The sequence below is a fragment of the Cibotium barometz genome, chromosome 24 (genome assembly GCF_041138505.1).
Source record: "Cibotium barometz isolate CiBa-2024 chromosome 24, ASM4113850v1, whole genome shotgun sequence".
NCBI lineage: Eukaryota > Viridiplantae > Streptophyta > Polypodiopsida > Cyatheales > Cibotiaceae > Cibotium > Cibotium barometz.
In genome coordinates, this window is record NC_141069.1 from 16,938,002 (window position 1) to 16,954,284 (window position 16,283).

Below are 16,283 nucleotides of genomic sequence, written 5' to 3' on the forward strand. Positions count from 1 at the left end.
CATCGATTGATGTACTGCTTTAGCCTATTTATGCAATCTCGCACCGATTCTTGATCTTTTTGCTTAAAGGCGTAAATTTGAGCTACCGCATTGTGCTTAATTTCCATTTTTGAAAATGCAGCTATAAAGCTCTTTTCCAGCCCATCGAAAGATCGCTTTGCCTCAGGCTCTAAAGTCTGAAACCATGATAAAGACTTACTCTCTAGCATCAAGCCAAATCCTTCGATATGTGTATGCATATCCGTGACTTGCTCCACATGTATAGCTTGCTTAAAAGCTGCTATATGGTCATATAGGTCACCGGATCCGTCATACTTCTTGACAAGCTTTTGTAGTGCAGATGGTCTCACTTTTCTAGAATATTCATCATCATGTCTCCTATATGAGTCTCGGCCTCTAAATCTAGGCTCTTCAAATGTCAGTTCACTTGGTCTATGGGATTCTCTTGGAGGTACATATCCACTTGCTCGTGGTCTTTCTTCTCCCCTAGATTCTCTAATAGCCCCGGGTCTCCTCGTAGGATCAATCGTTGAAAGACTGGTCCTTTAGCAGTTGTTCGTATGGAAGGTGTTAGTCGAGCCACACTTGGGGTTCTAGCCCATGGTGGTGCTAGTGTTTCTCCTCGAAAGGCAGATTCATCTGGACGTGCCGTGTCTAAGGTAGACACCTCAGTAAAAAGGGGCCTTCCTTTTCATGTCATTTCCCTAACCTCTCGCCATTCAAGGGTTCTAAAGTTGTTCCCCCATCTATCATAAACACGCTTAGTGAAACCTTCTAGATGCTCTACAGTTATTGTATGCGTGACTGGAAGCTCTAAGCTCGAGTGCTTAGTGGTTGCATAGTAGGTTTCTACCACATCCCTATACACCTCTTTAATTGGGTCATCCTGACAGATTTTAAGTACTGGAATTTCTTTTACTATGTCCCATGGGTTTTTCTTGGTCTCTTTTTCTTTTCCCATTCTTTCTCTATCCTCCCAATTCCGGTCGGAAAACAATTCTTCAAGTAAAGAAATGGGCGTACCAGGTCTGCGCGATGTTCTTGGCACATTTGGGTCTGATGGAAGCTCCTTCTTCTGCTTTGCTTGTGCGCTAGGTTGAAGTACACCCAAAGCAGCCACTTGTTCAGGATTTTTGGTGACTCGTAGCGTACTCCATTTCTACCCATGTACATATCATGGAGACTTTTTTCTAATGAAATGCAAGGGATAATTAGAGGGGTTGGTAAATTGAGGGGGTTGAGGAAAAGAGACAACAAAGAGGTTGGTGGAGTGAACTTCTAAACCATCTTCATAAAAAAAGACAGATTGGAAAGCTGTCAGAAAATGAGATTTTTTCGTATATGAAATGTCACGAAGAGCTAAAGGGAGAGGATGAGAATTGTTCAAGGCAAGGAGACAATAGGCAGAAATGGTAACTATTTAGCAATAAGAGGAATCTTTGTAGGTATCTATTTAAGTTACTTGAAGGGAAGGGCACTAAGGAGGTGATGGGGAGAATTCTGGATGAGAATGGCCAAGAGATGGAGGGTATAGACTCCCCATCACCAAGGAGGTGATGGGGAGAATTCTGGATGAGAATGGCCAAGAGATGGAGGGTATAGAATTGATTGCTGCAAAGTGGGTGAACTTTTTAAGAGCTACTCCTAGCATGAAAGAGGACTGGTCTACCAAAAGCTTTAAAGCTGAGAGTAAGTTGCTTGAATTAATAAGTAATAGCATAGACACTGACAAAGCTAGATGGCTAGAAAGAGATATTGAAGTGGATGAATGCTGGGACACCTTAAACAAATTGGGAAAGGAAAAGTCACCTGGATGGGATGGGTTGTCTGTAGAATTTTTCATAGCTTTCAGGCCTTCTCTAAAGGATTTGGTTGGGAGAGTATGTAGAGATGCTTTTAGAATAGGGAACTTGGATAAAGATCTTAAGGAGGGGCTGATAACGCTCATTCCTAAGCAAGCAACCTGTGAAAGGATTAATCATTGGAGACCCATCACTCTAGTCACTATCATCTATAAGATCTTGGCTAAGGTAATTGCTATGAGGATTACCCCTGTGTTGCAGAGGATTGTCTCTAAAAGACAATATGGATTTATAAAAGACAGATCTATATATGATAACATATATGCTGCAATGTTGGGCAGAGATTTGGCTCAGAGGACTAATCAGAAATGCATCCTTATGTAGCTGGACTTAGAGAAAGCCTATGACAATAGAATACATTGGGCCTTTGTAGCTAGGGTTATGGAAAAACTTGGCTTTGGCATGAGGATGGAAACTTGCATCTATACCCTTACATTCGGAGCTCATTCTAAAATTCTTTTGAATGGCATAATTGTTGGGGGATTTGATATAAACAGATCAGTCAGACAAGGTTGCCCTCTTGCCCCCGTGCTCTTTGCCATTGCTTCCCATCCCCTGATCATAGCATTGGAGATGCCACTGTTGAAGGGAATGTTACTGGGTTGAAGCTAAGCAATGGGGAACAGTTTGGTAATTCAATGCTTTGCTGATGACTCTCTCCTTTTCTAACAAGTTGAAAATGATAATATGAGACTTGCATTAAGCATCATTCAGGACTTTGCTGATGCATCAAGTTCTAAATGCAATATACACAAATCCAAATTTATAAGTTTGTCTGAGGACAATGATTTTGATCTAGAGAGATGGGGCTGTGAAGTTATTAAAAGAGGTCAAATAGTCAGACATTTAGGGGTCCCTTTTGGTGTAGATGTGACCAACAAACAACTTACAGACTAGGCCTTGGACAGGTTTAATTTGAAATTGAAGAAATGGGAAGGAATCAGAGTTTCTTTCCATGATAGAGCGACCTTATGCAATGCAGTACTAAATTTCTTACATTATGTTTTTGTGCCCTGTGCTAGACTTTGGCAAAGGACATTGCAGAGGATAATTAAACCCATAAGATAATTCTTATGGAGAAATGGTAATTCTAATAAGAAGACTTTATCCTGGTGGCTTGGGACAGATTGTCTGTTCCCAAAGAGGAGGGCGGGTTTGGCATTCTACATTTGCCCTCTCACACTAAGGCAAGGATGGCACTGTTGCTCCCTAACTGTCTGCATTAGGAGAAAGTGTGGACAAAAATGTTGAGAGAATTAGTTGAAAATGCTGGGGTATATTATGAAGGTTAATGGCATGATCTGGAGGACTGGAAAGATAAGATATTCTCTTATGCTTCTCTGAAGGTTACAAGCTCTTCTCTGGCCAAAAGGCTGTGTACCAACTGGAAAGAGATATTGGAGTTAATGCTCTGGGATGGCTGTGCTGCTAGAGTCACAGGGAATTCTTTACAAGGCTTGGGTATTTGGTGGTCACATAAGTTTAGCCCTCCCCTAGCTCTGGAGGATCCTAAAACAGCTAAAAGCTTGAACAACAAAGGTCTCAAGAGTTTGTCTGAGTACTGGGCTCCTACTGGGATAGGGCCTTACTGGGATGGAAGGACCTTGGTCAAATAGTTGAGGAGTTTGATCTAAATTCCAGGGAGGGACGTTTGGTTAGAGTAGTGCTGGATGAGGTCCAGAAAAGCTGGTATTCTACTGCTTTTGATGAGTCCTGTTGGCTAAACGACTGGGTATGGTATAATGGGGCTAAATTGGATAAAGGGACTACTAAAGACTTGTATAGGGATTTAAGAAGGACTGAGGAGAATGTGATGTATTGTAATAGGATTTGGAGAACAAGTTTGGGGCCCAACACTTGGAGGAAAAGATGGAAAATGATCTAGAAACTGGAAATTTCTACTAAAGATCAAATCTTTCTTTGAGGGTTTGTATGGGTGCCCTTCCTCTGGGGAGTAAACTGGTGTAAAGGAACTTCACTAATGGGTGTTGCCCTAGATGCAAAACAGCTTTGGAAGATGAAAAACATGCCTTTTAGGATTGCCCTACTATCAGAAGCACTTGGACCAGAGTTAGTAGATTGGTATTATAACTGTATTGGTGTGCAGGCTTACTGGGGGGACTAGGTATTAGCGAGATGGAAAAACAATGAGGAGATTGTGGATGATATTTTTAACATAATTAGATTCTATTGTTTGTGGGAAATATGGAATACCAAAAATTGTGTCTTATTTTAGAAAACAGGTGATACAAGGTTGGATACTACCGGTTTGATGTATAAATGTGTACATATGTGTTGGTTTATACTTTTAGTCAATAAACTGAATAAAGAAGGGATGCTACAGATTATTCATGTTTTGCATGCTGCCATGTCTTGACACTACTTGGAAGAGGATCCCTTCAAGCATACTAGGCTGAGCCTATCCTTGTTGATGTGTATTCAGGTCATCTCTGTGCAGAAGCCAAGGTGCAGAGACCAGTCACGTTTGGGTCCAAGGACCAGAAGATGGTACAGGAAAGTGAAACAAATCAAATATACTTATGTAGCCTTCATTGAAAATCCAACACGTGCAAGACCTGTGGTCAAAGTATGGTCAAGGAAGGGGGATGTTTTTGAGAAAGGGGATGTTTTTGAGGATCAGTCATCCAAAGGATGTATTACTGAGGCTCTGATGGAAGCATGCATTCAGCTGGGGTTTTTGACTTCCTTGGAAAACTCTTCTTTTTGTATTTGAAGATGGGAGATGGGATATGATTTGTAACATGTTGAATGGGGTTTGAGGGTTGTCAAGTTGTTATTTGAGATGTAACTGCCTTTTGGTATATTAATACATATCTATATTGGTTTAAAAAGAAGGAATTATAATATATATCGGTCGAGTACAAGGGTAGCTATGGCAGGGGGAGGGTCAGCGTTCAACTTTTGGGATTTGAAAGGCAAAAGGAATGGGAGAGAAGAAGAGTAGGTGATTCCATGGTCTTCTAGAACTTGGTACCTAGAGTACGCCTGAATAATAAAAGTAGTAATCGTATCGACCACAAAGACCCCCCCCCCCCCCCCACAAAAAAAAAGAAAAAGAAAAAGTAATCGTATCGATCCCGAATCCCGATAGCATTGTGCAGGCGCTGCTGAAAGTCTTAAATCGAAGTGGCGTGCCCTGCGGGTTTTTCTTCTTGTAATTGGACGCTCATGGGTGCCGTGGCGGAAAGGAATGGGGTCCACGAGGACTTTTGTGGATATCACAAATGGAATGGAGTTGCAACTCTTGCAGTATAAAAGCAGGTGGGCTGGATCCCCGTGTAACTCTCTATCTCTCTCTCTCTTTCTTGTTTAATTTGAGCTAATAATTGTTAATAATTATTAGCAATATTCCTGCACAGCAGTTAGTTAACTCTCCCGGCAATGGCGATCGAGGTGTTCAGCGACAAGGTGGAGTGCAAGGTGTCGGCCAAGAGGCTGTGGCGCGGGGCCTTCGAGGACGCCCATAACTGCCTGCCCAAGGCTCTGCCGCAGGTGATCGCGGGCGTGGAGTACGCGGGCAGCGGCTTCCAGCCGGGCTCGCTGAGAACCATCCACTTCCACAAGAGTATGCATGCAGGCTGGTCGATGAATGAATTGATTTATTTAAATAAGCAGCTATAAGCTGCATGAGCAGCTTCGCGCTAGCTGCATAATGAATTGAATCATTGTAAATTAGATAATACTGATGACAGTTTTCATGGCTCCTCGCAGGCCACGCTGAGCACATTGCGCGAGAGAAGCACCCGGAGCACGTGGTGCTGCACATCAAGGAGAGGCTGGAGGAGGTGGACCACCAGGCCCTCAAGCTGAAGGTGGAGGTGGTGGAAGGGGGCTTCCTGGGCGTCCTGGTGAAGCACTACAAGTACACCGTGAAGGTGAAGGAAGGGGCGCACCCCGGCACATGCGTGGTGCACTGGTCCTTCGAATATGAGGCCCTGTCCGAGAAGCACCAGCCCCACGTCCCTGCGGCGCTTAAGGAGGTGGTGCCCCTCAGCTTCACTGGAGTGGAAGCATACCTGCTCGCCCACGGCGACTTATACACGGAGTGAATCTTGGAGCTGGCCCCCCTCTCTCTACCTAGGCAAATGGTTGTTTAAATACGAAGGCTTCTCATGAGGTCGGCTGCTCTTGAGCAAACGATTGAGCGAACGGGAGGGACTACCATCTTGGTTTTTTGGGCGCTGCCGTTTTTGTATTTCTTCATCGAGGGGGAAACTTTTTATTAGTAATAAAGAGGTTTATATACATATGTGTGTGTGTGTGTGTTTTTTTTTCAAAGCTTGGATATGTACATGCTCGGCGAGAGTGTTGCCTTTGTATGTATGCTCCTTGCTTTAATTACCATCCTACGTGGCAATATGGGGTGTTTACATTAACAATGCATTGCATTAGCTACACTACGCTCGCTCGCATGTCACTCTTCCCCACTTGATCAGAGGGCTATAGCTCTACCCACAACATTGGGAGGATAATGTTGCATTGCGTAGATTTTCGGGGACGTAGAGTCATGCACAACATTAGATAGACGAAACTTTTTCTTTTTCTATTTTCCGGCTCACCTCTTGGAGTGATGTTTTGGGGTCCTACATGTATGAATCATCTCCATACACTACACACAAACCTCCATGCATTTCTCCACATATTAATGCATCCAAACAAATGTGAACTTTGAATGAAATAAATCACTTTCAAAACTTAAGTTTTGGAATGTAAGGGAAGAGTAAAAAGGAAGTAAGTGTTACAAATAAAACACTTTCCTCTTGATAGCCATTTGGTGCACATAGGGGTGCATAAGTTGCTTTAGAATATTCTTATAGCTTCCAATGGCTATCTTTTACACACGCACACACACACACCGACCCACCCACACACACACACACACACCCACCCAAACACACAAACTTATAGTGATGTAGGGTGTGTGTGTGTGTGTGTGTGTGTGAAAGATAGCCATGTCTGCTAAAAAGACTAAGTGGATAGAGAAGATGAATGAGGAGATGATGAGAGGGAAAGTTTATTTTGTGTGCTAAATGTTCTAGCAAAGAAGAAAACTTGATAGAAAGTATGATGAATTGTGTGTGTGTGTGTGTGTGTGTGTGTGTGTGTGTGTATGTATATGTTTGTGTGTGTGCATGTACACACACACACACATGCACACACACACACACACACACACACACACACACACATACTCTGAATTCTAGTGCCGTTTGGCATGATATTTAGACCTTAACAATGTTGGACCGTAGTATGCACGCTAAATGGCTATGGACCATCGGCTTTGTATCTTGTGCTCCTGTAGAGTTGCTTTAGAATATTCTTATAGCTCCAAATGGCTATCTTATACACACATACACACACACACACACCAACTTATAGTGATGTAGGTGTGTCTGTGTGGGTGATTGTGTGTGTGTGTGTGTGTGTGTGTGTGTGAAAGAAAACCATGTGTGTGCTAAAATGGCTAAGGGGATAGATAAGAATACTTTATGCGCTCCACAGGGGTGCATGAGTTGCTTTAGAATACTTTATGCACTCCAAATGGCACTCTTTCACATAAACACAAAAACACACACATTTTTTATGTATTTTAAAAGGTTTTATGTGTGGGTATTTACGTGTGTGTGTGTGTGTGTGTGTGTGTGTGTGTGTGTGTGTGTGTGAGAGAGAGAGAGAGAGAGAGAGTGTGTGTGTGTAGAGCCTTTTGGTGCTCATAGGAGATCACAAATTCTACATAACCTCCTTATCGCGTGCCAAATGGCCATCTAAGTCTTGCCTTGTGTATATGTGCATATATGTATCTGTGAGATGGTGCATGTGTGTGTGTGTGTGTGTGTGCGCTCACGAGAGAGAGAGAGAGAGAGAGAGAGAACTTCAGTCTCTCTCTCTCTCTCTCTCTCTCTCTCTCTCTCTCTCTCTCTCTCTCTCTCGATCTCCCTCCCTCCCTCTCTCTCTCTCTCTCTCTCTCTCTCTCTCCACTAACAATAGAAACTAGCTTTGAAAAAAAATAGTAGTTTCTATTTTCGGCTAAACGTTAAACCTCAACCGTACGATCGGCATATCACCACACGTGTACGGTCTCGAAAGACATGCCCAACGAATCAATTTTTGAGTTTCAATTCGATGATACCATGTGTCGAACGGTACTCATACACGTGTAAATCCAAGGTCTATTTTGCTAAACTAAACTCGTGTTTGCTGTGAGTTTATTGCTTCATCTACTTTAGTAAGCTTATAGGTACATTTAAATCCAAAAACTCCCACATGCACACCCATAGCCATCTGGCGCATATTCTTAAGTGGACAAGTTAGCACCAAGGGGGGATGTTGGAAAGGGGTGCCTGCATGTAGTTAAGTGCACTTGTGTAGTGATAGTACTCGGATGGGTGACCTCCTGGGAAGTTTTTCCCTCATTACATTTTAACATCATAGCCATTTAGCACACATAAGTGTTTTGATTCTCCTTTCTCTCTCTTATATCGCTCCAAATGGCTATCATAGCCATTTCAATCGTATTGGTGCTTTGATTCTCCTTACTCTCCCTTGTATGGCTCCAAATGGCTATCATAGCCATTTCAAGCACATTGGTGCTTTGATTCTCCTCAGTCTCCCTTGCACATAAGGTGTTTTGGCATTTTTTCTAAGAGAAGGATATTTGCATTTTTTTATACTACTAGTTGCAGAAGAGGAGGAGGGAGCATTTTGGTTGTTGAGGTTCATAAGTACTTGCTCAATTGCAGGATGGGAATAGGATACATGGCAAGTGTACACGTTCATTGGGTAAAGGTAGGTCCCAGTGGAGCAGCATTTTGGAGCAGATGATTGACATCAAATTGTGCTTTGGTATGATGAGTTGTGGATGGTTGGTTCCACCTGGACAAGTGACTGGTTGGTTGGAGGCTTGCTAGCTGGGGGTGTCAGGTTTTGGCAGGAGAGATTTCTTGAGCTCAATGGCATAGTTAACACCAAAGAGCTTACAAGATGTTGCCATGTGATTGGGTAGGGGTGTGTGAGTAGTAGTCCCATCACGTGAATGGAGAGTTATGGATACAGGTTTTAAAGGTCAGGTGCGACAGAATTGTCAGCTACAGTGTTGGAGGTATGTTTCTTCCACTTGGAGTGTTAACAGGATAGAGAGGCATTCCTGGAATGAGGGATACATGGAGATCCGAAAACCTTCTATCTGGAGATTGGTGCTCAACAAGCTCAGAGTTGGAGGCTTGAGTACTAGCTGATGTAGACATTGTGGGCCTCTAGGGTGTCTACAGGGGGTGCTAAACAGGGAGACAGTTTAGCAGTGTTCTCTAAGGAGCAGATTTTTTTTCTTCGAGAGGTAGATAGTTAGATGACGTCCTTTTTTGGGATGAAGAGGGAGCAAATTGTGTGACAAGTGTGATGATATAGATTGGGTTGGAGATATGGACATCTAGTGGTTCATTTTTTGGATTTTGCTTAACTTCTAGATCGGAATAGTTTCTTGGAATAAGTGCAGAGGCAGGAGTAGATCTACTTCTCGACTTGCTTTGGAGGTCTCCTTTTTTCCAACTCTCCTTGGACTAGTTTCTCTCCCAAGATCTAAGAGGGGGTGTTAGCATTATTCATCTCTTGGTAGTGTGTCCAAATTGAGTATCAAGGGTGCCCAGATTTATCCTGGGTAGCACCATATTTTTCCTTCTGGTCAGGGCCCTTGGTTGTAGGGTTTGCCACCCATTTTCACATGTTTATTATTAGCTACTCATGAGTCCTTTTTAGATCAAGTCGGTCAGCTCTTGCAGGGGCTATAAAGGCCAGGCTCTTATCTCATTTGTAGATACTTTGACATGGGCTTCAGTTCTTTCCTTACAGGAGTAGTTGTTCATCATGCCCTCACCTACCGGGACCACCCCTTGCATAGGGATGTTTGTATCATTGCTTCTTCATCATTATGCAGATTCATTTCTTTCTCTATGTGCCTATGTCTCACGCTTTCCACTGTGCACTTTGACATGTGCATATGCTATTGTCACTTTTATTCCAGCACATTTTGGAGGCTCATGGCCCCTACTTTGCAAATCACGGAAGCTTAGCTATTTGGTTGACCCAAGGCATGGAGCAGTCACATTGGCAAGCTTGTTGTGGGTTTTAGAAGGCTACCTCTCATGGTGGTGGAATCCATGAAGTCAGTGCATTGAGATAATTACTCATGTCGTGGTATAGGAGGATTGGAGTTAGGATAGAGTAGAAAAAAGAAGCCAAAGCCAATAGAACACAATGAATTCACGGGGCTTAATGCTTTAAATATTGAAAATTCTAAATCAATGACTTCAGTAAAATTTTGATTTGTTTCAATTTATGCTTCTCTATCACCTCCCAAGGATATGAACATCTTGAAATTCCTCTTCACTAGGAAGGTTGGCTTCATAGTGACTAGCATCCTTATACATCATTGATAATATCTGAGCAAAAGTATGGTACTCACTGTCCTTGACATTTGAGTCCAATAGAAGATACTTATCCACACTTGGATTGACAACAACGAAATCATCTTCTTCTTCAAGATTATGTGCGATGATGGTGAGATAGTAGTCCTCCCTGATGTCAAACAACGCTTGAATATCTATTAGGAGGACATATTGGTGGTCAATAAGGTTGGAACGTGCCCTATTTCCACTACCGCACCAGGCTCCTCGTGAGCAGCTATAACAACTGGGGTGCCTTCTCTTCTGAGGGCATCAATATCAAACTGCTTACCTAGTTCCCTCTCCGAGGCAAAGTCAATCTCCTCTAAAACCTAGTGAACCTCATCATCTTCTGCTCTTAAAGGTTCCTCTGACCTTTCCTCATCTCCTTATGTTAAACCTTTCTCATCCTCAAGCAACAAATGCAAATAGCAAATAAACCAATATAACACAATATGGGGGTTTCAATTTGTTGGAACTCTTTTCATCGCATTGTAGTGCATTGAATCCAAATATGTTGTTGCGTTTGTTTGATTTTTAATGCAACACAACACGATTTACTGGTTTGAATATGTTGTTTGTTTGCATATAGCATTGTATTTGGGCTAATTTTTCATGTTTGAGTTTGCTTCATTATTGATTCAATACAACGTGATATGGAACATTTTACGTGTTGGATGTCCTCTTATCGCGTTGTAGTGAATTTTATCGAACATGTTTTCATTGTTTGTCACTTGACCCTTTTTTGCATGTCAGAGCTCCTTTGTTTGTGAATGTAGTACAATTTGATATGGGGGATTCAGTGTGTTCTTATCGCGTTGTAGTGATTTTTGTTAAAAATTTATCCTTAGTAGTCCTTTAAGTCTATTTTGCGTGTTGTAGTTCCTTTGATTGTTAATGCAGTACATTGCAATATGGGGGATTCAATGTGTTTGAAGTACTTTCATTGCATTGTAGTGAGTTTTATTAAAAAACTATCCTTCATGGTCCTTTAGGCCTATTTTACGTATTGGAGGTCATTTCATTGTTAATGCAGTACAATGCGATATGGGAGATTCAGTGTGTGTTTGAAATCCTCTTATTGCGTTATAGTGAGTTTTGTTCAAAAATTATCCTTAGTGGTTCTTTAAGCCTATTTTGCGTGTTGGAGTTCCTTTGATTGTGAATGCAGTACAACATGATATGGGGTATTCAGTGTGTCAGAAGTCCCCTTATCGCATTGTAGTGAGTTTTGTTCAAAATTTGTTCTTATTGTTCCTTTGAGCCGATTTTATGTGTTGGAGTTTCCTTTAACAACACGAATTCAATACAACACATATGTTTGTTTTCTACATATCACGTTGTAGTGATATTTATCCAAAAATTTTCCTACTTAGTCATTTGAGCCATCCGTCTAAATCTTTTATAGACGGTGCAGACACAAAGAAGACATCGAGGGTCTCCTCAGGATCCCAAAATAGGGTAGAAATCTCAGAAAGATAGACCAAGGAAGAATATTTCCAGCCTTCGCTCAATGAGCACTCGAGGATACGAGAGCAGCAAAGCTCCATCTTATGTGAGCTGCGAAAGGTGCAAAGGCACATGCAGTGCGCCATTCCAAAGCTTCCATTCTAACGCCTTGTCAGATCTATTTGTGAAAGGAACTATTATAATGTGCATTGGCAGGCCTTGGCATTGGGGTGCTTGCATAAGGCTAGATGTAAGACTATATAGAGCCACAACAATTAAGACTATATGCCATGAGAGCTTGATATGCCATATGCATTAGTGCCCCTCCACAATGGCCAAGACCAATGCCGCTGCCGCAAGACAATATCCACAAACGCCGCCACAAGTGATAGGGAGTGGATTCACCTTGGAGATTCGTCGTCCCCTCAGAGGGAGCAAGCACAGCAAGAGCACTCCCCTGCACAACAAGAGCAGGCTTCCCATACCAGACAATAATATTATGCATCATGTTGAAAATACAAGTGAATAGGGTGTGTGCGGGAACAAGCCCTTGGTTAGAGGCTGTAAAAGAGGATGTATAAATGTGAAAGAACCTGTGAAAAGGTGAGAAGAATCTACTGGGAGAGAATAAAGGGTAGCATGAGAAGATATAGGAAGTGTGGAGATATTCTGGGAAAAGTGAAGAGGTGGAGAGAATCAGGGAAAAGAGGTGGAGTGAAGCATAGAGAAATCAATGGGATTTGATGCTTGATGTAAACTCTATAAATTGAGGCATTGTCCTAATGAGAATTTGCTGGTTTTTGAGTATCCATGCCTACATTAATCTATTTGCTAATTACATCTTAATTATTTACTAATCACTTTGTTGATGATGTTGATTCTAGTGTTTGATCCACCATAGCGCATCACAATGCTCAAATTTCAACATGGTATCAGAGCCATACTAATTTGTGAGCCCATTATCTTGCTAATTATTTTGCTAATTAGGATTAGTAGAAAATTATAATTTTTCCTCTTTTTTCAACTCACCTCTGTACCCCCAGCTGGTGGAGGAGCTCTAGCTCCTTGCATACTCAATCATTGGCCAAACCCTTCTAGCCCAAGGTAGCTAACCCAAAGGGGCTCTAGCCTATGCAATCAAAAGCGCAAACCGCCCACGCTAGCTCTCAATTTTCGCAGATTTGCAGGCGTCGATTTTTTGAGGGGAATTTGAGATCTTCTCTTCCACAAGTCAAATCAGTCTAATTCCTCTTAGCCCCGAGGGTTTTCAAGCATGCTCTACAAGCTGGTGAAGACAGAATTTAATTTCATCAAGTCTATAGTGAGATCCAAGCTCTTCATCAAATCTGTAAGTGACTTTGGTAAAACAGAGATTAAGCTTTCAATATTTGGTCAAATCTTCTGTTTCTTGGCTTAATCCTCTACTAGACTCATTGCTATTGATGCCTTTGAAAGCATTTGAGCTCATTTGAAGTCTAAGGCACCAGATCTGGACTCCCCGCATACTCTATTTTTTGCACACAAAACAGTGAATTAATTTGCTAATCAATGATTAATCAGTGCTAATCACTGTATTTTGGTACAATTGAGGGTTCAGATTAACCATTAGGTATCTGATACAGATCCCTATAACTTTAGATTACAATTTGGAGTTGGTTTGATACTCCAACCATTTCGTACAAATTGGTTACCCTTGATTTAATGTAATTTCTGGTGATTTTATGCTGATAAATTTATTATAATCATCTCTTAAACACTATATTGAGTTGTAAAAGGGTAGACACTGCCCTTGAGTCTTGAAATTGGATCAAGAGGTAAGACCCCCTTGATTTAATGTAATTTTTGGTGATTTTATGCTGATAAATTTATTGTAATCATCTCTTAAACACCAAATTGAGTTGTAAAAGGGTAGACACTGCCCTTGAATCTTGAAATTGGATCAAGAGGTAAGACCCCCTTCACATCACCATGAGTACAGCACAGGAAATAGCCAAATTTAATGGGGAGCAGTTTTACACATGGCAGACAAAAACCATGTATTTACTCATGAGAAAAAATCTGTGGGGATTAGTTGAAGGAAGAGATGAATGCCCAGAGAGAGGGGAAAATGAGTGGAAGAGCAGGAATGAAAAAGCATTGGGACTTATTGCACTCAGTTTAAATGATGAAATCATTCATCACATCACAGGGATACAATGGGCAAAAGATGCATGGGATGAACTCAATAAATTATTTGGTACACAAGCAAAAAATTCAAAGATAAATCTGTTAATGCAATTCTACAAATTGGACATGAAGGAAAGTGAACCTTTAATCACACACTTAAACAAATATAAAAGCATTAAGCAACAGCTGGCAGCTATTGGCAAAAAGGTAGAAGATGATGAGGCACTAGCAGTGCTTTGGAAGAGTGTGGACAAAGGTGATTATGAAAACATTGTAGCAACACTAAAGAATGTACCTGAATTGAAGCTACATGAGATAGAAGCAGCTCTACTAGAGCAAGAGAGCAGAGGAAAAGAGAAGAAATGGCTCGACTCAACAGCAGGAGAAGAAAAAGCATTCTTCACCCTAGGAGGATTCTCTCAAGGACGAGGACGAGGAAGAGGCAGAGTAGGAGGAAGGACCTTCACTTGCCACAAATGTGAAAAGCCAGGACACATGGCGAGAGACTGTTACAGCAAACCTAGTGGAGAAGGAACGACATCGGCAAACTTCATGGAGGCTCCAAAGGAAGTGGAGTCGGATCATCTTTTCTGAGAGAGAGAGAGAGAGAGAGAGAGAGAGAGAGAGAGAGATAGACCCCATAACCCAATGTAACCTGCCCCAACACACTAAAACCACCTCTGAGCCACCGATGATGTAGGCCACGTGGTAGATGTATGTGTGAGCTCTTTAGTCAAGGTCACGGGCACTTATAGTAGCCTTGGACACATAGAGAGAGAGAGCATCAAGGACTATGGAGTTTAGGGACTTGAGGCACTGGTCGCGGGCTATCAAGTAAGAGGGAAACTTGGTATAGGGTCCAGGTGTGCTAGAGAGTATTCACTTGAGGGGAGGTGTTGAAAATACAAGTGAATAGGGTGTGTGCGGGATCAAGCCCTTGGTTAGAGGCTGTAAAAGAGGATGTGTAAATGTAAAAGAACCTGTGAAAAGGTGAGAAGAATCTACTGGGAGAGAATAAAGGGTAGCATGAGAAGATTTAGGAAGTGTGGAGATATTCTGGGAAGTGTGGAGATATTCTGGGAAAATTGAAGAGGTGGAGAGAATCAAGAAAAGAGGTAGAGTGAATCATGGAGAAATCAATGGGATTTGATGCTTGATGTAAACTCTATAAATTGAGGCATTGCCCTAATGAGAATTTGCTGGTTTTTGAGTATCCATGCCTACATTAATCTATTTGCTAATTACCCACTAATTATATCTTAATTATTTGCTAATCACTTTGTTAATGATGTTGATTCTAGTGTTTGATCCACCATAGCACATCACAATGCTCAAATTTCAACACATCAGCCCATTCACTTTTGATGCAATGTGTAAATTTATATTGGCAATGTGTAAATTATTTGTATTAACTACTCTCAACATGTTCAAAATTTTGTTATGCTGAATTTTAACAAGGAATTTTTGTATCTCCATGTTGCAATGATGATCTCTAAGAGAACTCGATTTACGATAATGTCTTAACATTAAATGTTCCTTTCATTCTCCACAGTTCCAAATAAATTTGTCATGCCGAATTTTAACAAGGAATTTTTGTATCTCCATGTTGCAATGATGATCTCTAAGAGAACTTGCTTTATGGTAATGTCTTAACATTAAATGTTCCTTTCATTCTCCACGGTTTCGAATTCAAGCTATACTAAGTTTGTGTTGTAAAATTTAAGCAAACATGACTATGAGATAGAGATATGGAATAGGGTTCCATATTCAAGCTGACGAGGAGAGGCCTTATATTGTGTTGTAATGACTTGCACTATACAAGATCTATATTGCACTAATATGGGCTTATATGTAGAATTCAAAGTAACGTATATAATAATAGCCAATTATGGATTAATGTTGAAATCTAGACATTTTCAAGGTAGAGGGAGCAAGGATGCCCAAGATGTGTGGTTGCCATCGAAAGAAAAAAATGCAAAAAGAAGTAACATTTGTACAACATCATGTAGACTACAGATAACTCTTGAAATTTTATCATAGATGGAAAGGTTACAATCTCAAGGTTTCCACAACCTCTAGGATATGTGGTTCTATACAAGCAGAGTAAGTTTTGGAAGCTTCACTCCTGCTTTTGATTTTCCTACCATCTTACCATCTATCATAGATGGAAAGGTTACAATCTCAAGGTTTCCACAACCTCTAGGATATGTGGTTCGATACAAGCAGAGTAAGTTTTGGAAGCTTCACTCCTGCTTTTGATTTTCCTACCATCTAACTTAAAATAGAAATCCCTCGGTACGCCACTACACATCGATTGGATCTCTTGTCAAAGAAAGGCCAATGGTGG

The 16,283-nt window shown here is 41.3% G+C and overlaps 1 protein-coding gene across 1 annotated transcript; it reads left to right on the forward strand.

Annotated features, from left to right (window-relative positions):
• Positions 1-5,175: 5,175 nt before the first annotated feature.
• On the forward strand, positions 5,176-6,130 carry LOC147624950 (major pollen allergen Bet v 1-D/H-like). Its single transcript, XM_086818894.1, has 2 exons — positions 5,176-5,448; positions 5,595-6,130. The coding sequence occupies exons 1-2, from the start codon at positions 5,265-5,267 to the stop codon at positions 5,930-5,932; spliced, it is 522 nt and encodes a 173-aa protein (XP_086675020.1). The 5' UTR covers positions 5,176-5,264; the 3' UTR covers positions 5,933-6,130.
• The last annotated feature ends 10,153 nt before the right edge of the window (positions 6,131-16,283 follow it).